This window comes from Mobula hypostoma, chromosome X1 (genome assembly GCF_963921235.1).
Source record: "Mobula hypostoma chromosome X1, sMobHyp1.1, whole genome shotgun sequence".
NCBI lineage: Eukaryota > Metazoa > Chordata > Chondrichthyes > Myliobatiformes > Myliobatidae > Mobula > Mobula hypostoma.
The window spans coordinates 18926531-18950783 of NC_086128.1; the positions used below are offsets into that span (position 1 = coordinate 18926531).

The window sequence follows — 24253 nt, forward strand, 5'->3', positions numbered from 1 at the left end:
AACCCGAGGGAGCCCACTTCGGGCACCAGTGCCGCAGCTACCTCTGCCCCTGATCCTACTCCTGCGCGTGCGCCTGCACCTGCATCTGACCCTGCCCCCGCCCGTGATCCTGCCCCAGCCCCTCACCCTGCCCCTACCCCTACCCCTGTCCCTACTTCTACGGTTGGGTCGGTCCCTGCTCCTCTCCCTGTAGTTCAGGTGGGGGACGGGGTGGAGTCTGTGCGGAGTAAGAAGGCAAAGGGGAAATCCAAACATAGTAAGAAGCGGGCCTTTGAGGCCGCAGAGCTCACACCCATTTCGTCTGAAGTGGAGCGTGGGGCTCGGGGAGGTGCGCAAGCAGACGGGGCGATGGAAACAGAAGGCGCCGCCCCATCGGTGAAGCCTGCACCTGTGTGCTCCTCCAGCGTGAAGAGGAGAAGGGAACGTTCCCGCAAGAGGGCAGGGGATGTAGATGCGGGGGAGTCCCAGGAAGGGGTGGGAATCCGGGTAGGGGTTGGTTCTAAACCTGAGTCCTCAGATGTAGCCACCAGTCCTGGGGTAGATGGTGTGGTTGTGCAAAAAGCTTGTGATAGGCCTGTTTGCACAAACGAGGCAGCCCTGGAGGCCTCCACCCAGGACCTACAAGTCAGCGCCTCTCTGGAGGCCAGTGTACCGAATAGTGTAAGAGGAGACGAGGCAAAGCTCTCTCATTCTCAGCACCAGGCGGCTTATGAATCCCTTGGACCAAAGGTGCCGGGTTCCCCTCTATGCCTGCCCCCTAGGGAGGACGATATTCTGTGCACATCGACCCCAGCAATAAATGACTTGCAGGGAGTCGCTGGGGATTGTCTCTCCACTGTCGCAAATGTGGATGAGGCTGATGCGACGGTGGAGAAGGCAGGTAAGAGCGAGGTGCCCGCTGCGCTGTGTGGGTCGCAGGCGCAGCCATCTATTGGAACATGCGGGGAGGCCGATGGGGATTCTGTCTGCAGTGACGGGTTGGAGGGGGACTCTTTCGATAGTGAAACAATGGACATCCTCACCCCTCCTGAGAAATCCCCATTGATACCTGTAGAGGAAATTAAGCATTTCATTCTCACCTCTGAGGGTGCCAAGCACCGGCCTCAGCTAGCCTCGCTTCGCTGGCCCAGCATGCCGAGGCTGGTGAGGTCCCTGCGAGTCATCCTCAGACGAAAGGGAAAGGGAAAGAGGAATGCGGTGGTGGGGAACGACAGACGGCAACTAAAATCTTTCCTGGATGACCTAGTAAGGGACATCAGAGGGAGAAGCAGCCTCGCTCCTACGGGGGATGGTGGGTCACAGGGTGTTGCTGGTACCGCTCGAGCCCGGAAAGCAAAAGGTATCCTTGCTTTCTTTCCGGACAGTGTGGTGGAAGGCGCCTCCGCTCTCACCAAAATGGGCGCAGCTGCTGAGACCTAGTGTGTTCCCGCCATGAAGCTTACCATAGCTAGTCTCAATGTAAACGGCAGCAGGGGTCCTCTTCGCAGGCATAACAATCTCTCAGTCCTCAGGGATGGGCGGTTTACGGTGAGTTTCCTGCAGGAAACCCATACCATCCCTGGGGACGAGTCTGCTTGGCTCCTGGAGTGGCAGGGCGGGGTCTACATGAGCCACCTCAGCTCCATTTCTAGCGGGGTGGCGATCCTGTTGGCCCCGACCTTCCAGCCAGTAGTTGAAAGAGTCCAAGACGTTGTGCCCGGCCGTCTGCTCCACCTGGTTGTGCGCCTGGATGGCGTACCATTGCATTTTATCAATGTGTACGCTCCCAGGCGCGGTGTGATGCAGACGCGCCTATTCTGTCAGCTGTCCACCCTGCTGAGCTCCATCGATCCTGGGGACTGCGTAATCCTCGGGGGAGATTTCAATTGTACCCTCGAGGCGGAGGACCGTTCGGGCCTCCAACGCGACCCAGCATCGGCAAAAAAGTTAAAGGAGCTAGTCGGCTCCTTTGACTTGGTGGACAGCTGGCGGAATTTTCACCCCAACTCTAGCGCCTTCTCGAGAAGGTCTAGAGAAGGAGGTTCCAGGATAGACCGCATTTACATCTCTCGGGCCTACGCCTCCCGCGTGTCGGCGTCCTCCATGCGGCCAGTGTTGTGCTCGGATCATCACCTTGTGTGGATGGAATTTATTCCACTACACCCTCGGGTGGGATCCGGGTATTGGCATTTTAACAACCGGCTGCTGGAGGACAGCCGTTTCCGGGATTCGTTCCGAGCGTTCTGGGTCTCCTGGAAGGAGAGGCGGAGAGAGTTCTGCTCCCTACGGCTATGGTGGGATGTGGGCAAAGCCCACATCCGGTTTTTATGTCGGGAGTACACTAGGGGGTCGACCAAAGGGCGGGGCTCTGAGATTGAGCGGCTTGAGAGAGCGTTGCTTGACCTGGAGTCCCGCCTCGGTCCGACCACTGGAGACCAGCAGCTGTGGCAGGAATACCAGGAGAAGAAGGACGCACTAAGGGACTTGCAGCTTCAGCAGTCCCGAGGTGCGTACGTGAGGTCACGGATCCAAATGCTGCAGGATTTGGACCGTGGCTCACCCTTCTTCTACTCGTTGGAGAGGTGGCGGGGAGTTCAAAAGCAGCTAGTGGAATTGCTGGCTGCCGATGGCTCCTCCATCACGGACCCTGATGGAATTAACAACGAGGTCCGTTCATTCTATCGGTCCTTATTCTCGCCTGATCCGTCAAATGCGGAGGCGTGCAATGAGGTCTGGAAGGATTTGCCTAAGGTCAGTCCAGAGGATGCAGTGCGTCTGGATGCCCCCCTGACTCGGGAGGAGCTGTCCACTGCCCTTCGGCAACTCCGGAGGGGCAAGTCCCCTGGTTTGGATGGACTGAGTGTTGAGTTTTATCAGGCTTTTTGGGATGTCCTGGGGGATGATTACAGCCTTGTCCTAGGGGAGAGTCTAGCCACCGGAGAAATGCCCCTCTCATGGCGAAGAGCTGTTGTGGTCCTACTGCCCAAGAAGGGAGACCTCCGCCTGCTAAAGAACTGGCGGCCGGTCTCCCTCTTGTGCGCGGACTACAAGATCTTCGCCCGGGCAATGGCCAACCGTCTGGGTTCGGTAATTGGACAGGTGGTCCATCCTGACCAATCTTACACGGTCCCGGGCCGCTCCATCCAGGACAATGTCCACCTAGTACGGGACCTGATCCACCTGCTCCAGGAGACTGGGACCCCGGCAGCGTTTCTTTCTCTTGACCAGGAGAAGGCGTTTGACCGGGTGGACCACAGTTTCCTGCTGGGCACCCTGCAGGCTTTTGGGCTCGGACCACACTTTGTGGCCCGAGTTCGGCTCCTGTACTCTGCCGCAGAGTGCCTAGTTAAGATCAACGGATCACTGACAGGACCTATCCACTTCCGAAGAGGAGTGCGTCAAGGGTGCCCCATGTCCGGTCAACTGTATGCGATCTGTGTCGAGCCATTCCTCGGCCTTCTTCGGCGAAGGCTGACAGGTCTGGTTCTGCGCGAACCGGACATGAGGGTCGTCCTCTCGGCCTACGCCGATGACGTACTCCTCATGATGACAGACCCCTGTGACCTGCGGAGGATGCGCGAGTGCCAAGATGTTTTCTCGGCGGCATCCTCCGCCAGGATCAACTGGGCGAAATGTTCCGGACTCTTAGTAGGCCAGTGGCAGGTGGACTCCCTGCCGGAGGAGATGAGAGCTTTTGAGTGGAGCACCAGACGTCTTCTCTATCTGGGAGTCTACCTGAGTCCTTCTGGGGAGACCTGGCTGGCGAACTGGCAGGACCTGGAGACAAAGGTCATGGCCCGGCTAGGGCGCTGGTCAGGCCTTCTCAGGGTGCTTTCCTATCGAGGCAGGGTGGTGGTCATAAACCAGCTGGTGGCCATGTTGTGGTACCGGATGGTCACCTTGGCCCCCCCTGCCCCTTTTGTTGCGAGAATGCAGAGGAAGCTGGTGGACTTCTTCTGGGGAAACAGGAAACACTGGGTCTCTGCAGCGGTTCTGAGTCTCCCAGTAGGAGAGGGCGGACAGTCGCTGGTGTGTGTACGCACACGACTGGCGGCTCTCCGCCTCAGGACTCTGCAGAGATTCCTGTACGCCGAGCGCCCTCCCAGGTGGCACGTGTTGGCGACTTTCTTCCTCCGGAGGGGCTGCTGCCTTCACGAAGATATGCAGCTACCACCGGCAGGCGTCAGCCGTGCTGCTTTGCAGAGGCTGCCCGGCTTCTATCAGGACCTACTGAGAGTCTGGAACATGGTTGCCTCAGGCCGGGAATCCCCTCCTCTGGCAGAGGGCGGGGTCCTGGCCGACCCTTGCCCTGCCTCAGCGGATGTCGGTGCGGCTCAGGTGTGTGGATCGACTCAAGCTGAGCTGCTCGTCGGGCCCAGGCCCCGCAGCCTTACCCGAGAGACGAATCCACACAACTTGAGCCGTCTTTCATCGACACCCACAATCCCATTCAGGGATGCAGGCAGGAGGTACCTTTATGGGCTGCTGCTCCACACCCTCCACTTCCTCGCCTTTGTCCACCGTCCCGACACGCCATGGCGGTCGGTCTTTCCACCTGGAGGTGAGGGGGGTCCCCAATGGAAGTCCCTTTACAAGGGAGTCCTCCCCATGCACCTTGGGGATCTCGGCTGGAGGGTGCTGCATAAAGCGGTGCCCTGCAATAAGTTCTTTAGTCTGTACACGGATCTCCCAGCCGCGTGTCACTTCTGCGGGCTGGAGGAGACCGTGTACCACATGTACGTGGAGTGTGTGAGGCTGCAGCCCCTTTTCGCGTTTTTGCGTGGGCTGCTTCTCGCCTTCTGGTTGCATTTCAGTCCCACCCTATTTATATATGGTCATCCAGTAAGGAGGGGGGCACAGAGGGATGAGGATGTCCTTGTTAACTTGCTCCTGGGGCTGGCGAAAATTGCCATCCGTGGCTCCTGGAAAAGGGTGGCAGGAGGTTCTCCCCGGGCGGACTGCCTGGCTATGTTTAGAGGGTATGTTCGTGCCCGGGTGAACATTGAAAAGGAATACGCACAGTCCACGGCGACCGTAGAGGTGTTCCGGGACCGTTGGGCTCCGCGGGGTGTAAATGCCATCATTGATGAGGATGGCAATATATTGGTTTAAGATGTAGTGTCTGTTTGTAGTGTAGTAAATATGTTAGTCACTGGGTTTGTAAATATTGTATAGCACCGACATTTGTAATAAAGAATTTTGTAAAAAAAAAAGGGTCAGACACAGAGTGAAGCTCCCTCCACACCGTCCCATCACACACTCCCAGGGTCAGACACAGAGTGAATCTCCCTCAACACCGTCCTATCACACACTCCCTGGATTGGAACCCCCAGTCTGAAGATGCAGCGTGACAAAGGTCAGTTATATTTCACCTATGCCACTCTAGTGTTTTTTTATGTATTTTAATCAATTACATTTTCAAATATTTAAAAAAAATTTTCTTTCATGAGAAGTGCAAGATAAAGATCGAGTACTGCATGCCAGGAGAAAACAAAGGGTCACATTTACATACCTGAGCGTCTCGCTTCATGGGGTTTCCCAGTTCACATTCAGCCATAGATCCATTCGTATTTGCCACACAGACCAGGTTCTTGTCCTGGAAGAAGAGGCATATGCTAACTCTTTTGAATTATTTGTGAGCCTTATTCATACAGTTAGCTATGTTCTGAACAAGAATGAGAAGTGCCTTATTCATACAGTTAGCTATGTTCTGAACAAGAATGAGAAGTGTTTTTGATCCATAGCTCTTACTACATATGTTTAGTTCAGTTTGAGGACTGTTTACTGTTTTTCTACCTTTGAACGATAGCTGAAACTGAGACAAGGTTAAAGTAGCCATGGTGTTTCTGGGAAAAAGGGGTCAGGTGGGATAAAACCTTTTGGAGAAGGGAAGAGCAGACGAGGCTGTCTGTCCTTCCCTCTCCAGTTTTGCCAAACAAATGAAAAGTAACTACTAAACAGTTAAATAAGGGGAATGTTTCTTTAATAAAAAGTGGGCTGTGCATTGACTTGGCTCAGTGTTAGGACATCTGAGGCCTATTATAGACCCAGAATACTGGCAAAAAATGATGCCAGGACTGAATGATTATAACAACCAAGAAAGCATGGAGTTCCCTTCCCCAGTAAAGAGATCTTCAGAAAGTTCTTTTGGTAGGGTAGATGTAGAGACCATGTTCCACTTACTTGGCTTGCCTCTCCTTAAAGGCAACTACACCACCTTCTGACTTGTTCCTTGGAATAGCACAATCCCAGAGGCACTGAATATCAAGAAAGCCCATTCAAGAATTGCTTCTTTCCCCAGAGAACAGTACGTAGATGAAATGCACGTTTGCAAGGATTAATTATGGCAAATTAATTATGAGATGATTGTGGTGATGGGGTGAGATGAAGAACAACAGGAGGAGGCTCATATGGAGCATTCACTGGCATAGATTTTTGTCATTCCCTTTCACGCCTCGTGGTGCTTCGGGTGGCATTTTTACCGTTTCCGTAGCATTTGACTTTTTTTTTAACGAGGCCAAGTTGCTAGCTCGATGCTCAACCCAGCACAGATGGAAAGCGTGCAAGGAACGAGCAGGATTGGGAACCATTTGCTTCAAAGTCCGGTGCTGATGCCACTACACCACCAGCTGGCTAACTGGAGGAAATAGACAGCTTCAATGGTGGAGGAGCTTAGAACCCAGATTGTTTCCTAATTTACTTTGGGAAGCTTAAGGTGAGCAATGGCGGGTGCCACGGTAGTGTAGCAACTAGCGCGACACTATTACAGTTCGGGTGTTAGACTTCAGAGTTCAATCCCAGCATCCTCTGTAAGGAGTCCGTATGTCCTCCCCATGGAATGTGTGGGTTTTCCCCGGATGCTCCAGTTTCTTTCCACATTCCAAAGAAGTACCAGTAAGTTAATTGGTCATTGTAAATTGTCCCACGATTAGGTTAGGGTTAAATTGGGATTGTTGAGGGTTGCTAGAGCGGTACAGCTCAAAGAACCAGAGGGCCTAATCTGTGCTGTATTGCTAAATAAAGTAAAAAATATCAACAATGACCAAAGGAATATCGGCGTTTTTATTTTTTTGCATCTGGTGTCGATATTTTCCGAGAGAGGTTCCAGCCCATGTACAAAATAAAGGCCCCATGTGCAAGAGAAACACCTCCTACTGCGGCCCTTTCTTCCTGTAAGAAGCTGGTGCATTCTCATGCTGCAAGTCAGTCAGGTCCCCTGAAGCCTCCTCAACTGAGGCTGCCAGCTTTGAGCAAACTGCAGGCAGCTGTTGCCCATTAGAGACCACCACTGCAGCTCCTCCTCTCCCTCAGCTGGCTCTTCCCCCACAAGCCATCTGCTTGGTATGAACAGCGCCAACTACTTTGTCTACTGACCCTGTGTTCATTCAAGCAGAGGCTGGTTAAAAGTCAACTACCAATTAGCCAGAACAAGCAGGATCTACCAGTGGCCACCCATTTTAACTCCACTTCCCATTCCCATTCCAATATGTCCATCCATGGCCTCCTCTTCTGTCGGGATAAGGCCGCACTTAGGCTGGAGGAACAACACCTTATATTCCGTTTGGGTAGCCTCCAACCTGATGAATCATCATCATTTTGAGAAACATCAATTTCTCAAACTTCCAGTAATGCCTCTCCCCCCACCCCCACTTCACCATTTCCCATCCCCTTGTCCCTCTCTCATGTTATCTCCTTGCCCGCTCATCACGCCTCCCTCTGGTTCTCCTCCCCGCCCCCCTTTTCTTTCTTCCATGGCCTTCTGTCTCTTTCACCAGTCAACTTCCCAGCTCTTTACTTCATCCCTCCCCCTCCAGGTTTCACCTATCACCTGGCGTTTTTCTCTCCCTTCCCCCCACCTTTCAAATCTACTCCTCAGCATTTTTTTCTCCAGTCCTGCCGAAGGGTTTCAGCCCAAAACGTCGACTGTACTTTTTTCCATAGATGCTGCCTGGCCTGCTGAGTTCCTCCAGCATTTTGTGTGTGTTACCAATTGGTGGGTCTAAGTTCACATACAGTCAAGGAAAGGCTGAATTCTTTCCCTTTGGAAGAGCAATGGGCTTTTAGGATAGCACAGAAGTTCTTGTGGTCATCAATTCTGTTAACAACTTTGCTTTCCAAATTGACCTAATTATCTGGATTTCAAATCCCAAGCTGTCATGATGGGACTTGCACACAAATCTGTGGTTCCATGTATACCAATCTAGCAACCTACCACTACACCTGCACCACAGGCTTTTCTCGACTGAAATAGACTTGTATCGAATGATTGCTTTATATCTGTCTGCAGCTTGTTTTGCTACAGTACTCCAAGTAACCATGCAGAAAGCAAGCTTCAGGCTTTTCTGCTGGGAAGCTGAGAGTATTCTTGTACCTGAGATGATCGGAAGGCAGAGTAGGAGAGTGTGTCTGGAAAGCTTGCGATTAGAACAGCCTCATGAGCATCATCTCCATCTTTAGTTGGGCTCCTGGGGTCTGACGGTGAGTTTGTGACTTTGATCTCCAAAGCAATGTCCTTCTGGTCACTGAGGGAAAACACTTGCCTTCTTTGTTCATCTCTGCAATGAAGATGGTGCAGGATAAGTAACTAACCCACCGCCCTGCAGGTAAGGTTACCCTCACAACTGCACTCTTGCTGCTACCTTTTCCTTCACCATGTTAGTTCAGAGCATTGTGGAGCAGAAAGGGAGGTGGAAACATGACTCCATCTCGTCACGTCTAGGAAAAATGGGCAAAAAGGCCAGCCTAAACAAGGAATTGGCAGAGAAAGGAAACCAGGTTAAGCTTCTGCCTTATTCTCTCCCTCCCTCACCCCCCATCCTAACATCACAAAACAGATTTTCAGAACTAAGATGATGATGTAAAGGGTGAAAATTTCAGATTTAAAAATATTAGAACACCTTGTAAGAAATTCAACAGAAATACCGGAGAGTGGTGAGAATGGGGAAATGGGGAATCTGATCCCACAGGGCGTGACAGAGGTGACTCAGGAGGTATTTAAGGGGAAGCGGGGCAAACAGGTGAGAGAACAAGGAATAGGATCCACAATTAGCATCAGAGAGGAAGCCAACTTCGGTTGTAATTTCAATGTATCTGTAAAGACACTTATGAGAAATACTGTCATGCTTTCCATCTTAAATTCCAGCTAAATTATTTATTTCCTTCTTGTTGTACACCTTAGGAACATTTATGTTTCTGTGACATTTAACATTTTGAATTCATAAGCACTATTCTGTTTTGTTTCAGAATGAATTTTATACAATAACAACCTTAAGATTCTGGCAAGCTTCCTGATCCAAAACCTGGTTTGAGCTGAAAACCCGCATTCTATTAAAATTTTTCTCAAAGAGTTAATCTTAATTTACTGAGCTTCTCTTGAAAAACCTAGGTCCACTTCCAAAGGCTTTTAGGAGAGTGCTTGCCCCCATGTGGGTTCTCAGGACCAGAATACGAGCAGATAGAAAACTGCCCTTGGTCACTCGCGCACAGCTCGAAATACACCAGTGAATGCAACATACTCCCGTTTCAAAGCTCGGTTCCATCGATTTAAAACGATATACACTGTGGAAGAAGACACCCACTGCTCATATCTAGTGTGTCTAGTGTAACTGACAGAAGGCAGCCATCTACCCTCAAGTTTGAAAGTACAGGACATTGTTCAACACTTAGATGATACCAGAGACCGCTGCATGTCTGCTGAGGACATCAATGTCTGTGAGTCCGAGTCGTCTGGATGCTGGAGGCTGAAGATGCATAGTTCTGGGGCTGGAGGATGGGCAGATCTGGGATGTGTGTGTGTGGGTGGGTGAGTTGGTGGGAGGGAGGAACAGGGCTTGTTTTGTTGCTTGTCGTGCTCTGTGTTGTTCTGCCGAGCATTGCGGGCACACTAAGTTGGCGCCAGAAAGTGTGATTCGAGGTAAGTTGTCTGTTTGTATTCAGAACTGGCTTGCCCAGAGAAGACAGAGGGTTGTGGAACTTATTCGAGCTGGAGGTCCATGACAAGTGGTGTTTCACAAGGATCCATACTGGTGTTTGTGATACCTACGCTATTTGTGATGTACAGGTAAATATAAATGACCTGGATGAAAACATAAAAAGGTGGGGTTATGAGTATGGAGATAACACAAAGATTGGTGGGGTTATGGATCATGTAGAAGTTTGCCAAAGGATACAGTGGGATATAGATCAGTTCTAGCTATGACTGGAGAAATGGCAAAGTTCAAAGTATGTATAAATTATACAACCTTAAGATTCATCTGCTTACAGCTGAATTTTAATCCAGGTAAGTGTGAGGTATTGCACTGCGGGACAGCAAGTGTAAAGGGAAAGTACATTCTGTACAGAGGGATCTTGGAGCTCAAGTCCTTAGCTCCCTGTAAGTGTCAGCACCCATTCACAGGGTGGTAAAAAAAAGGCACATGGCAGGCATGTTTGCTTTTATTAATTGAAACACTGAACTCAAGAGTCAGGAAATAATGTTGCAGCTTTATAAAATCTCTGACCACTTACAAAATATTGCAATAGATTTTAGTTACCCCATTATAGGAAGGATATGGAGGTTTTGGAGAGGGTACAGAAGAGGTTCACAGGATACTGCCTGGCTTAGGGACATGTGCTACAAGGAGAGTGGACAATCTTGGGTTGTTTTCTCTGGAACAGCGGAGGCTCAGGAGAGACCTGATGGAGGTTTATAAGATTATGAGGGACATAGAGTAGATAGCCAGTATCTTTCTCCCAAGGTCAAAGTGTCAAACACCAAAGGGCATGCACTTAATGTAAGGAGCAAGTTCAACGATGACGTGCCAGGCAAGTGCCCAGGCTAGAAAAGGCAGGAGTAACTTTAAAGAGAAAACACAGATGGCAAGCTGGAGTGGGACAGAGGATATGCAGAAGTTACGAGCAGGAAGAGGGCAAGCAGGAGTCACCCCAGGGCTAAATTAGGGTATCATAGCTGGCGGACACTGCAGCAACAAAAGTTCCAAACATGGGTTCAAGTTGGACACCCCGCTAGGCAGGCTGCATTAAGCCAGCAACACTGCCATCTTCCTTGGACACCAGGTTGAACTCACTGTTGTGAAGAGCTGAGTTTCACAGTGACAGAACAACATGACAATCAGGGATTGAAATTGTAACTGAACAAGGCACAGCAGGAGTGCAAAATAAGGGGCAAATGTGAAAGTTGCTAAGGGTCCAATGCACATTTAATCTTTGAGGCATTGTTCTCAGATTTCCTATGTATTGTACACTTTAAGTTGGAAAAGTATGACAGAAGATAGGTGATATAGTGGCAACTTAAACATGACACTTACAATACTGTGGATATAGATAAAAGGAACCATACGTACAGTGGCAATGGATGGAAAACATCATCATCATCCCTGGTGCCAAATCTATAATTCAACTGTAAATTACTCTGACAAATCTTATCGGGCCCACAGCCTTCCCTCAGGAAATTCACCTGCAAGCAGACAACAGGAGACCTGTCAGCAAAGTACAATTTGATTTGTGAGCATTAAAGTCCAACTTGGTGGCTATGTCAGCCCTCAAAAGTGTTCTTGTGTCAGTAGGTTTGAGGCTCAATTTCCACTCTGACACTTGACTGCTGAAATCTCAGCTAACATCCCAGCGTGATACTGAGGGAGCAATGCACTCTTGCTGACTTTTGAATGAACAGGCAGACCAAGAACCTATCTACTGTCACATGGTGCTTGGAAAGAAAACCAAGGAGTTCTAAGTGGCCTGACCAATATTTATCCTTCATCCATTTTCAGTAAATCAGATTACCAGGCCATCATCACCAGACTTCGTGTAGGAGCTTGCTGTGTACAGTTTAGTTGCTGCATGTCCCAATTTCAATCATAAGTATGTTTTAAAGATACTTGATTGGATTTACAGGACTTTGAGGCATCCTAGGATCATGAAACATGCTGCAGGACTACGTCTTTCTTTCTTAGTGTTGAAACCACCGTGAGACAAGCTACAGAAAATCACCCATCCAGCTAACTGAACACTGTGACCAACATTCCAAAATATTCAACCTACCAAGGAGATAGATTTCCCACATAATTGTTTTTTTTTTAAATCGATTCATGGGATGTAGCATTTTTTGGCCAGTCCTAATTGCCAAAAATAAAGTGGCTTGCTGGACCAATTCGGTGTTAAGGGTGAACATAGGCCAGGCCAGGCAAGGGTGGCAGATTTCTTCTCTAAAAGGTCAGTAGTGAACTAGCGTCACTGAAGATAACTGCAAATTTACTTAATTAACAATTTTAACTCCCCAGTTGCCATTTTGTTTCTTTTCCAAAGGAGATTAATGCAGAGATTACAGCATCACGTAATTACGGTATCATAGTATTCCACGATTCAACTATTTAGTCAGTAGTTTCAAATTATAACACAGTCATCGCTATGCAGAACAAATTTGAGCCCCCAAAGTGCCCACTGGTCCCAGAAGGTCCCCAAATTACCCATAGGTACCGCATGCTCCTTCTCCAAGGATGGAATCCCAGAAGAGGGGCAGGCAAGCAGCTTGGGCAGATCCCTCAACTGCCCACCACCTGAACACGCAAACGGTGACTTTGGCCTCTAGTTGGCATGGCGTGATTTGAATCTGTCTTGGGATTATGCACAGGACTCTGTCAATGATATTGTGCCTCTCCCCCCACCCCATGAAGGATCCCAGGCAAATCAATTGCACGTTAATTCTGAAATCCCACTTGTTAGATGACTTGTGCAGGTCCACAGCAGGAGCTTCAGGTGCACCTACCTCCTCCTTTACTGTGTTTGAAATATCAGCATTCAAGACAGGCATCAAACTAGTCAGCTGTCTCTCAGCTTGCTTCTTCTTGCGCTTGGCTTCCTTGATCACATAAGTCAACGTCACGGGAATGGGCCGCAGTTTATCTCTGATGTTCTCCTGGCAACCAAAGCAATGGTAATCATCAGCGTCCCACTTCCAATTCACAGCTGTCGTGCACATGTCACCCACAGCTTTCAGCCTTACCTGCAGTTTCATTGTGACATCAATACAATTATCCTCCTTCTGGCTTCTCAGGACCACCTCGCCAGTGTATTGGTTTTCTGGATCAACGAGCTTCTCTTTCAGGAAGAACACGCGGGGAGGCCTCCTCCTCTGCCCATCAACCTCCAGTGCATCAGCCTCAATCGTGAACCCGAGAACTGAAAGCAAGAAGGACAGCACATGGTACAACATATCCCAGTGACTGCCACACAACCAGACACCTGTTGGCCAATCCATTCTGGATTGGTTTCTCCAGAAGCCTCCCTTCTGGTACCCTCACTGATGCCAAGTATATTCATTTCATCAATGCAATTTACAAAAATAGAACTGTTTATTAAAAAAATCAGAAGTTGTTCGAGCATTAAAGATGGCCGACAATGGATCACAGATAATTCTCCCTCAATGAGGGCTGGCTGGAGAAGGGATTGGAGTGGGGGCAGGTTGGGGGTGAGGAAGAATCTGCGACCCTCCTTTCCATTCACGTGCCAGCAGGGAGCACCTGAAGCATCAATTCTTCAGCGTCATCAATCAATCGTTGCAAATAAGGGAAAACTGCCAGCTTGGTGCTCTCGCCTCTGCGCAGAGGCTTGTGTGTTTGCGCCCCAAAACAGCCCTAGTTTAGGCGGATGCTGAAAATTCCATGCCATGTTATGAACAGGGAGGACTCATTCCCTTCTTAAAACACACCTTGCCGCCATTTTGGTGAAGTCTTGCTTTGCGCAAAAAGGCTGCTGCATTTGCCTGCGGAAGTTTATGAAACTTCACTGCAAATTAAGTGCTTTGAGAGCTGAGAAGCTGCAAGGTGACAACAAAAGGAATGGAAATAACACATTGAGAATGCAGGCGGGAAACCTAGAACACCTCACTGCAGGTGTGCACGGCATATTGTACACTAAAGGTGAGAAGTTTAAATGAATCAGAATCAGGTTTATTATCACTGGCATGTGACGTGAAATTTGTTAACGTAGCAGCGGCAGTTCAATGTAATACATAATACAGCAGAGAAAGAGAAAAAAATAACAAATAAAATAAAACATAATAATAAATAAAAAAGGCCTGTGTCTTCCATTTCAATTAGCTTGAAACATTATTTAGTTTGCACTTATTTCTTTCCCGCTTTTCTTGCAGTATAGTGAAAATGACAGCAATTTGCTACACTCACAGTACCCAGCAGCTGGCATTATGAAAGGGAGCACAGCATTCCAGAGGGATTGACGCATTTCCCAGATGACACTGTTCGGTTGGGTGCCAAGCTGCTCCTGACTGAAGGAGGCCTATAGTCAGGCTTCCTTCAAGCACAAAGATTTTCAAGGTGCAACATACAATCACACCATTGCCTGCCTCAAACAGCCAGCATGATCGCCAGACCATATCCATGAGAAAGCAGGATTCCACATGGTGTAACATATCAACTCTGCCAGTTATGCCCAGAGTAGATTGCAAAGCCTGGCCACCATATCACACCCCCATAAATACTGCTCCTCAGCTAGATCCTTAGCAGAGGGGCGTAAATGGTAGGTGAAAGTTCAAGGAGTTCCTTTCTGCCACTTCGTAACTGCTCCAATACCAGTCATCTGGTAATGCCACCAACAACTCAAGTAGGGCTCACAGTCCCACAGGAAATATTGGCTTGGCCCAGTTAGCAGCAGACTTGCCTCAGAGATTGAATGACGGTAACTCAAAGCGGCTCTTCTGAAAGCGCGCATGTAGTCTGATCAGAAGGTGCCCTGCATTACTAAAGAGACGATAAGCCGAGGTTCTATCTGCCAATTCCATGGAGTGCAATGGATCTTACTGATCTCTGAGAAGGACTGGGGATTCTGCCCTGGTGTCTTGGCCAATGTCTGACCCTCACACAAAATAGGTCAACTTATTGTTGTTAGCAAGAGTTTTGCCATGCGCAAAATATTGCTGCTGCTTTTGCCAGCTCAACAACCATCACAACACTTCACAAGAATCTGGACCGTGTAAAGAATTTCTGGACATTTTATGAGATGCGGTACGACACCATTTTCTTTCCTTCCCTGTTACATTTGCTGGTGTGATGTTGTGCTCTTTTAATGTTGTGCAGAGTAAAGGTTCAGTTAATGATTGGCCTCAACAACTTGGGCCAACATTTTTCTCAGGGACAACCCTTTGGCACTCAGCACCCCAAAGAAAACCCTGGTCTTCGGCTACTGCTCGGTCTTTCACCCATCCTATCTGGTATGTGGATTCCTACACAAGTTAATGCATCATGAAATCACCATTACCCCTTTTTTAAAAAAAACCACATGGACGACGCGGGCCATTCTGTTGTTGAACTTACCAATCCTGGGGTTGTAGGATTCAGGCTTCGATGTATAATTGAAGCAGGCCTTGACATCAATACTGTGGGACAGAAAAGACATTGTAACTTAGAACATAAACAACCACCAAAATATAATTGTTAACACTGTGGATTCCTACCCTTCTCTCAGTTCCCACGGTTCAAGGCAACAGATACAGTGTATCCTAATCCAGCAGCAATTCAGTGGGGAATGGTAAAGCATGCCATGGTCAGAAGCTTCAGATCAGCTTTATTGTCTCTGACTTACACAAAGTGAAATTTGTTGTTTTTACGGTAGCAGTACAGTGCAAAGACATAGAATTACAGAAATAGTGTATTAAAAAGCAGTTCAAGGACTGTTCAGAAATCTGCCGGCGGAGGGGAGGAGATTGTTCCTGCATCGCTGAGTGAGGATCTTCAGGCTTCTGGACCTCCCTCCCGATAGCGGTAATGAGAAGAGGACATGTCCAAGTGTATCAGAGGTTTGCAGGTGACACTATATTGAAACAGACCTGAGAAGAGGGTGTGGCGTGTGTGTACACTGAAAACGGTGCAGGTGTTTTAATATGTAATAAAAGGTGCACCTGGCCGCATGCATCCCTGGTCTTCTTGACAGTGCTCCTTGGCTTGGCTTCAAAGCAGGGAAAGATTATTGCATAAACACTTAAGTGGCCTACATGTCATGCTGGGCTTGGCTGTGATTTCTGTCACAGAGAAAACTCAGAGGTCAGAGAGTTTCCCGCGAGTCACTTCCCTCTGTGTCTGGCCTAGAGCCACGCGAGGGTTAACTGAGCATCGCTTCAGTCTTCCCAAGCCAGCAGAGACTCTGCAAGTGGCCACACACCGTGCTGCCCACTCGCTGACTGCACCCAGCATCCACTCTGACCCTCAGCTGTGCCAATTGCACGACTGCTTTGCAAGGCAGATCCCCTGGCCAAAGTCATCCAGGTTTGCTGGGTTCAGCTCTGGAAGAGGGGTAAGGAAATCAGTGACAGCGCTCCCCCCCCCCTTATTGCCACCTCCATCTCCCCCAGACTCTAGTGCACGTAGGAACAGGCCACTCGGATCCTCAGACTTGTTCTGCCAATCAATCAGATCACAGCTTATTCGCGACCCAACTCCGTATCTCCGCCTCTGACCCTTAACACTTACGGGAAGGAAATCGTTGACTCATTGGAGTCTCTTAAACCCACAGAAATAGGAACGGAAAATGATGTCAGGTTTAACAAAAGAAGCCATTAGCGCAGACGCACAGGAAAATGTGCAGCAAAGTCAGACTCATTTGACTCTGAGTCTCCACCTAATCACCTGCCAGAGCATGCAGACCGTACTCTTGTAAACTGAGAAGCACCATGAACATTTGAGTCTGCTTGAGGTACAGAGCAAAGATCAGTGAGCAGCACAGAGACTAGTCGAAGCAGGGGTGTACAGACTTCACTGCAGTGCAAAGGTCGAGGAGGAACTGGCCACTACGCCTGTGGCAGTTACAGATCAGGCCAGTGGCATCAAGAAACCGTGAGCAGGGCACTGCGGCATGTAGCCCACACAACACCAGGCACCCATGGCTCAAACCATCACAACAGCTAACACCACTACCACAGCCTCATGGTAAAATCCTGCAGGCCAACACACTCACTCTTTCTTCAAGGCCACTATTGAGGAGAGGCCATAGGCTAAAGTGGCAAATGAGCCATAAATCGCATGAACGTCAATTAAGTGCTATAAATTAGATTGATGAGGATGGGACGAGTCAGAGTACGAGGAGCTGTCAGGCTCAGTGAGGTTCATCTGCAGTTGTGGATTTCAGGCAGAATGGCGTCAAGTCTTCCTGCCGTGGGAGGCCTGGTGGAACACTTCTTGTCACTTGCTGGATCCTTCTGCAGCTAGCCCATTTCTAGCCCTTTGGTTGGGGAGAGTGACACACTGAGTGGCTGGGGAGAGTGATACACGTGTTAAACTGAGCCAAACGTTGCGTCATTGCCCATTTATGAGTCACCCTGGTTGTAGCATGATCCAGGTTTCACCCGCGCTCTGACGTAAAGACACCCCAAACTAATTTTCTATCAGGTACAAACAACAGGAATTCTGCAGATGCTGGAAATTCAAGCAACATACATCAAAGTTGCTGGTGAACGCAGCACGCCAGGCAGCATCTATAGGAAGAGGCGCAGTCGACGTTTCAGGCCGAGACCCTTCGTCAGGACTAACTGAAGGAAGAGTGAGTAAGGGATTTGAAAGCTGGAGGGGGAGGGGGAGATGCAAAATGATAGGAGAAGACAGGAGGGGGAGGGATAGAGCCGAGAGCTGGACAGGTGATAGGCAAAAGGGGATACGAGAGGATCATGGGACAGGAGGCCCAGGAAGAAAGACGAAAGACGGGGGGGGGGGTGACCCAGAGGATGGGCAAGAGGTATATTCAGAGGGACAGAGGGAGAAAAAGGAGAGTGAGAGAAAGAATGTGTGCATTAAAAAGAGTAACGGATGGGGTACGAGGGGGAGGTGGGGACTAGCGGAAGTTAGAGAAGTCAATGTTCATGCCATCAGGTTGGAGGCTACCCAGACGGAATATAAGGTGTTGTTCCTCCAACCTGAGTGTGGCTTCATCTTTACAGTAGAGGAGGCCGTGGATAGACATGTCAGAATGGGAATGGGATGTGGAATTAAAATGTGTGGCCACTGGGAGATCCTGCTTTCTCTGGCGGACAGAGCGTAGATGTTCAGCAAAGCGGTCTCCCAGTCTGCGTCGGGTCTCACCAATATATAAAAGGCCACATCGGGAGCACCGGACGCAGTATATCACCCCAGTCGACTCACAGGTGAAGTGATGCCTCACCTGGAAGGACTGTTTGGGGCCCTGAATGGTGGTAAGGGAGGAAGTGTAAGGGCATGTGTAGCACTTGTTCCGCTTACACGGATAAGTGCCAGGAGGGAGATCAGTGGGGAGGGATGGGGGGGACGAATGGACAAGGGAGTTGTGTAGGGAGCGATCCCTGTGGAATGCAGAGAGAGGGGGGGAGGGAAAGATGTGCTTAGTGGTGGGATCCCGTAGGTACCTTTGGTTTTCCAGTCTTTCTACCTCTTGAAGGTGAGCATTCCAGACACTAAAGTGCTCCGCAGTGATGAGGGCAAGCATTCCCATCATTCTGTATAAGTGTGGTCACCTACCAGTTCCACATTATACCATAATATCCTTAACATCTCAGCCTGTGTCCTCCAGCAGCTCTGTGGCCTCTTCTCCCACTGTTTTTGCTACCTCTGCTGGCAAAAGTAATGCCCTGCAAAGGTATCATCCCCAGGACAACAGACCAGCTGACACTGGCGATGTCCATCAAGCAAACCTATGAAACTTGAGGCCTTCCATTTTGTTGAGAGCATCTCAAGTTCGTTCATTCTCAACCAGGAGACCGCACAACTTTCCTCCTTAACCATAGGTTCCTATGGATGGTATCATTCTCTTCAGTCACTTCCAGCAAGATCACTGAGGCGTGGCACCCTGTAACACAGGGAGTCCTACCTTTTGCTCTTGCCGGTTCTCCTTCCATGCTAATGAACGGAATACTCAATTTGCACAACATGCAGTCGGCAGGAGCTCACATCATTTTTCAAATTAGAAGACCACTCAGCACAGCTAAGGGGTTGAAAACACACCCACTGCTACCATAGTGAGAGTCTTAGAAGATGCTTGCATTTGAAATGTGGCTACTATGCCAGTTTCACCTAGCCTAACACAAGTCCAGCGCAAAAAAAAATGCTGCCAAACCACATCCTCCTTCTTGCTACTGCTGCTTTGTAGTGCTTGATTTGCGCAGGTCTTCACTGTGACACTGGCGGTAATTTTCATGTGCGCAGGGTAGGATGCTGCTACTTTCGTCCATAAACAGGAGACTGGCATGAAGTGACATGGTGGGGGTGGGGGTGGGGCAGTGGGTTTCCTTTGGTTTTCATCTCCTTCCTTCAAGGTAATGAAAGCTGGTGGGACATCTTCCCTTGGGTACAAGTAGTCTGTGTACCCACCCTCATTTGTTATTGGACATAGAACATTATAGCACAGTACAGGTCCTTCGGCCCGTGATGTTGTGCTGACTTAGTCTAAGATCAATCTAGCCTTTCCCTTCTACATAACCCCCTATTTTTCTACCATCCATGTACCTAAGATTCTCTTAAATGCCCCCGGCAGGGCATTCCCCACATTCACCACCCTATGTGAAAAAACTTAACTCTGGACTCTACATTGTACTTCCCTCCAAACACCTTAAAATTATGCCCCCTTGCACTAGCCATTCCTGGCCATACCCTTCATATACAGTGTGATAAGTGGGCTAATTTGAGCTTGGCCTATTCACATGGCCCTGTCTGCTGAAAGCCTTATTGTTTGTGAGCAGACTAACAATGTCATTACATGATGAGCAAGGAGTGAATCTCCTTCCCTCCTCAACAGGACTTCACCCAGAATATGGGGGGTGTTTAGACTGATTTTTACTTCAGACCAGGAGTACTGAGGCCAATGCTGAAGTCGACCTTCCCTCTTTAACTGGCCCACCAGTGCGGAGCTGTGCATTGACTCACCAAGCCACAGGGATCTCTGCTTTACAATGTACAGCAAAGAAACAGGTTAGTGAGTTTCTTCACACTCCGGAGAAAGAATTTTCCCCAGAAATGTTGCCTGCATTTATTATATTTACGGCCGAAGTTTTGGATCCACCTTCAAGAGGAAGCCTTAATCAAGCCACACCCCTCAGTCTTCTTCTTTTAGGAATCTTAACAAGATGGAGAATCTGCAAATAGGTGATTGCAATACAGTTTCCTTTCAAGGGGGAGCAGACTAAATGACCCCTGGTGTAGCCAGAGCAGATGTTTCCTGCTCCCTTGCTTCAGGGAAACATCCCCCTGGGTTCCATTGTCCTTTTTGAGATAGATTCTTACCAGATCCCTGAGAAACTCCTGCAGTTCTTTAACTCCAGGTCAATCTGCTGGGGATTAACGGAGACCCGTGTTGTCACATCAATGACAGGACATGCTCTGAGGAAAAAAGACAAAGATTCAGAACTCACTTGGGGAAAATCGAGCATAGGCTTGACCGCAGTCTATTAACCTTTGCCTTCGGATCTGGAACTTCTCAGGCATTCTCAGTGCACCTTTTTTTTCTGATATCTTTCAAGAGTTAAAGTTGCAGTCTCAAAAGCAGTATGTCCCCAATGTTAATTGATCCTTGTGCTTCATCTCTGGACCGGGGCGAGATGCCTGGGGGAGGGGGTATTACACATCCTCAGACAGAGAGCCTGAGATGGCTAGATTGGTAAGTCCCATGAGGGGTGTACTAGAATCTGGAATTCCCTTGTTGTTGTGGTGGAGTGGGGAGGGTTGGTAGGAGGCTGGGGTTGGAGAGCTCATGGAAACTGAAGACACTGAAATCTGGAAAACAAAGAAACCGCTGGAGGAACTCAGCAGGTTGACAAGCATCTGTCAGGAGAAAGAAACTGTCACCATTTTGGTTTGAAACACTGTATCCAATCCCGACGCAGGGTTTTGACCCAAAATGTTGACAATTACTTTCCCTCCACAGATACTCAGCGACCCGCTGAGTTCCTTCAGCAGTTTCGTTGTAACCTGGAGAGCTCATACCCCTTTTTATATAGAAAATGCAAATGTACTGTTGCTGATTGGGAAACACATAGCTCACTGACAACCAAGAGGTCTTCAGTGGGCTCTAAGCCCCTCATTAACATACTCCTGAGGCATAAGGCCTGCTCGTAAAATTTGTCTCAAGAATGCCTGAAAAATGTGCTCGGCAACTAACAGACTAAGCACAGGCTGTCTCATTGTGAAAGTGGACACCTTGCACTCATTTTATGCTGGAAAAACTGGCATAATGCCAATCAATTTCTCCCCATCTCCAACATGTCAGACTATTAATGCACCTCTGACATTGTCAAATCCCCAGCTGGCTGCGGTTTCAAATGATGCAATTTGATTCGGCATCCAGGGTTATGAATGCTCTATCAGTGGACAACCTCTACATATGGATGAGCATTAGGGAGACCGGTGGGAAAGATGGAGATGGATTTGCCAGCTGCCGGGATCTCCAGCATCTTCTGCCGGGTGGGAATGGGGCAATTCCCTGTGCCTCCTCGCTCCACCTCACAGCCACAACACTCGAGGTCTGGGTGGAGCCAAACAGGCCCAGGAACACTGAGCCAACTCATTCGCTCACTCACTGAGTCAGTGAGACCGGCTGGCAGTTACTGTCCCTGTGCCTGCTCATTCTCCCACAACTTCTGTCACCCTCTGCTATACACTGGGGTTGTTCATTTCCATATGACCAACAGATCAGGTTATGAACAGGTAACTGCCTGAGTAAACATACAACCCAGTTGTAGATGGGTCACGCTCTGCATGGAGGTCAGTGACCAGTGGTGTGCCTCAGGGATCTGTTCTGGGGCTCCTTCTCTTCGTGATTTTTATAAATGACCTGGATGAGGAAGTGGAGGGATGTGTTAGTAAATTTGCTGATGACACAAAGGTTGGGGGTGTTGTGGATAGTGTGGAGGGCTGTCAGAGGTCACAGCGGGACATTGATAGGATGCAAAACTGGGCTGAGAAGTGTGCAGATGGAGTTCAACCCAGAAAAGTGTGAGGTGGTTCGTCTTGATAGGTCAAATATGATGGCAGAATATAGTATTAATGGTGAGACTTTTTGCAGTGTGGAGGATCAGAGGGATCTTGGGGTCCGAGTCCATAGGACGCTCAAAGCAGCTGCGCAGGTTGACTCTGTGGTTCAGAAGGCATATGGTGCATTGGCCTTCATCAATCACGAGATTGAGTTTAGGAGCCGAGAGGTAATGTTACAGCTATATAGGACCCTGGTCAGACCCCACTTGCAGTACTGTGTTCAGTTCTGGTCGCCTCACTACAGGAAGGATGTGGAAGCCATAGAAAGCGTGCAGAGGAGACTTACAAGGATGTTGCCTGGATTGGGGAGCATGCCTTATGAGAATAGGTTGAGTGAACTCAGCCTTTTCTCCTTGGAGCGATGGAGGATGAGAGGTGACCTGATAGAGGTGTATAAGATGATGAGAGGCATTGATCGTGTGGATAGTCAGAGGCTTTTTCCCAGGGCTGAAATGGCTAGCACGAGAGGGCACAGTTTTAAGGTGCTTGGAAGCAGGTACAGAGGAGATGTCAGGGGTAAGTTTTTACACAGAAACTGGTGAGTGTGTGGAATGGGCTGCTAGCGAAGGTGGTAGAGGCAGATACGATAGGGTCTTTTAAGAGACTCCTGGATAGGTACATGGAGCTTAGAAAAATAGGGGGCTATGGGTAACCCTACGTAATTTCTAAGGTAAGGACATGATTGGCACAGCTTTGTGGGCTGAAGGGCCGTATTGTGCTGTAGGTTTTCTATGTTCTATGTTTCTAAACTTTTGGGTCAGCTAAGCATTTTTCTGTCTATTCTCTCTCTCTCTTTTTATGCTTCAGATTAAAGCGACCACAAAAGCACACTACTTTAAAATCACACTTGGTACATTTTAACAGCACAATAAATATATCTTAATTCCACTTACTAGTCACAGGATTGGCCTAGATGATTTATGCACTAGTCCTTCTTCCAGAATACCTACAAAGGTGCCTCTTATTTACATTGAATCATAAGACAGTCATAGAATAAGAGGCCATTCTGCCCATTGTGTCAATGCTGGCTCTCTATCAGACCAGCTCACTAGTTCCAAAACCCAGTCATTTCTCTAAAGGCTTGCAAATTTTTGCATGTTTAGGGTTCCTGGCCTCTGCCGCTTTCCGCAGCTGTTGAGCACCCCACGTAGGTAGGTGTTCGCTGTGACGTCTCACCTGAACAGAACTGCAGTGTCAGAAAGTGATCCGACCACCATATCTGGGTAAAAATTATCATCGATATCTATTCCTCCATCTATGGAGTACCCAAACTTTGTCACTCCCACCGTTTCTCCTTCAATTATCTATAACAAGGAAACATAGTTCAAGATTCAAAGAAATGCAAAGCATCACATTGGTAAACAAGTGCACTTCATTCTTACTCAGTCCTTATAAAAATCCCTGAAACAACAATCCTTATCCACTTATTCATTTAAATTAGTTGCTGTCGGACAAGCCCGCCGTTCCCATGTTCTCCTGATTCAACCTCAGTTTGAGAGTAACTGGGCAGCTCATCAAATATTGCTTGTCTTATAGATTTAGTCAAAGTCAAAATGGCTCCCTCTCAGTAGAGATACTCATTGCCTTCAGCCTTCTATACAATTATTTATATCAATCAGCTGTGTGCTTGTCTTGACACTGGACTCATGGAAAACTGGATCCAATGCCAAAGGAGCTCATTGGTGAACGTTGGAGTTCCATTGCCAAATTGTTCCTCGGCCTTCCAAAGCCCACTATCATTTTGAAATGATTTTGAAATTTTTCTCCTCTACTGAGGAAAGGAAAACTTTCTCACTCTTTTTGCCATGAACTCCAAGATCAAATATAATATAGGTGAGGGTAAGATTAAGTACTTCAGCAAAGTGCACTAATTCAAGGCAGGACAACTAGAGTTCTTCAGATGCCTGCTTATTGTAAATTGATCCAGCTCAGCCATTTTGTTGGGGGCAGGGAGGGATCTCACCCTCTGATTTGCTAGTGAATCTAGGGAAGCACAATAGCGTAACACTTTACAGTACCAATTGTAAGACTGGGGTGCAGTTCCTGCCAATGTCCAGGAGGAGTTTGTACGTTCTTCCAGTGATTGTGTGGGTTTCCTCCGGGTGATCCAGCTTCTGGGCCACATTCCAAAGACACATGGGTTAGAGTTAGCAAGTTGCCAAGTTGTAGGCATGCTATGTTGGTGTCGGAAGCACGGCGACACTTGCGGGCTGCCCCCAGTACAATCTCAGACTGTGTCGGCCGTTGACTCAAACAACATGTCAACGTTTCGATGTACA

The 24253-nt window shown here is 48.5% G+C and overlaps 1 protein-coding gene across 4 annotated transcripts in view; it reads right to left on the reverse strand.

Moving 5' to 3' along the window:
- Nucleotides 1–24253, reverse strand: part of LOC134340316 (integrin alpha-6-like) — a 201604-nt gene that overhangs the window by 36921 nt on the left and 140430 nt on the right. For all 4 annotated transcript variants that reach the window (XM_063037396.1, XM_063037395.1, XM_063037397.1 and 1 more), the window contains exons 9-16: nucleotides 23151–23278; nucleotides 20229–20324; nucleotides 15306–15367; nucleotides 12980–13155; nucleotides 12743–12892; nucleotides 11322–11434; nucleotides 8351–8534; nucleotides 5492–5575 (exon numbers count right to left, since the gene is read on the reverse strand). In XM_063037396.1, the coding sequence (XP_062893466.1) occupies nucleotides 5492–5575; nucleotides 8351–8534; nucleotides 11322–11434; nucleotides 12743–12892; nucleotides 12980–13155; nucleotides 15306–15367; nucleotides 20229–20324; nucleotides 23151–23278 (993 nt within the window). The remainder of the gene's footprint in view (nucleotides 1–5491; nucleotides 5576–8350; nucleotides 8535–11321; nucleotides 11435–12742; nucleotides 12893–12979; nucleotides 13156–15305; nucleotides 15368–20228; nucleotides 20325–23150; nucleotides 23279–24253) is intronic.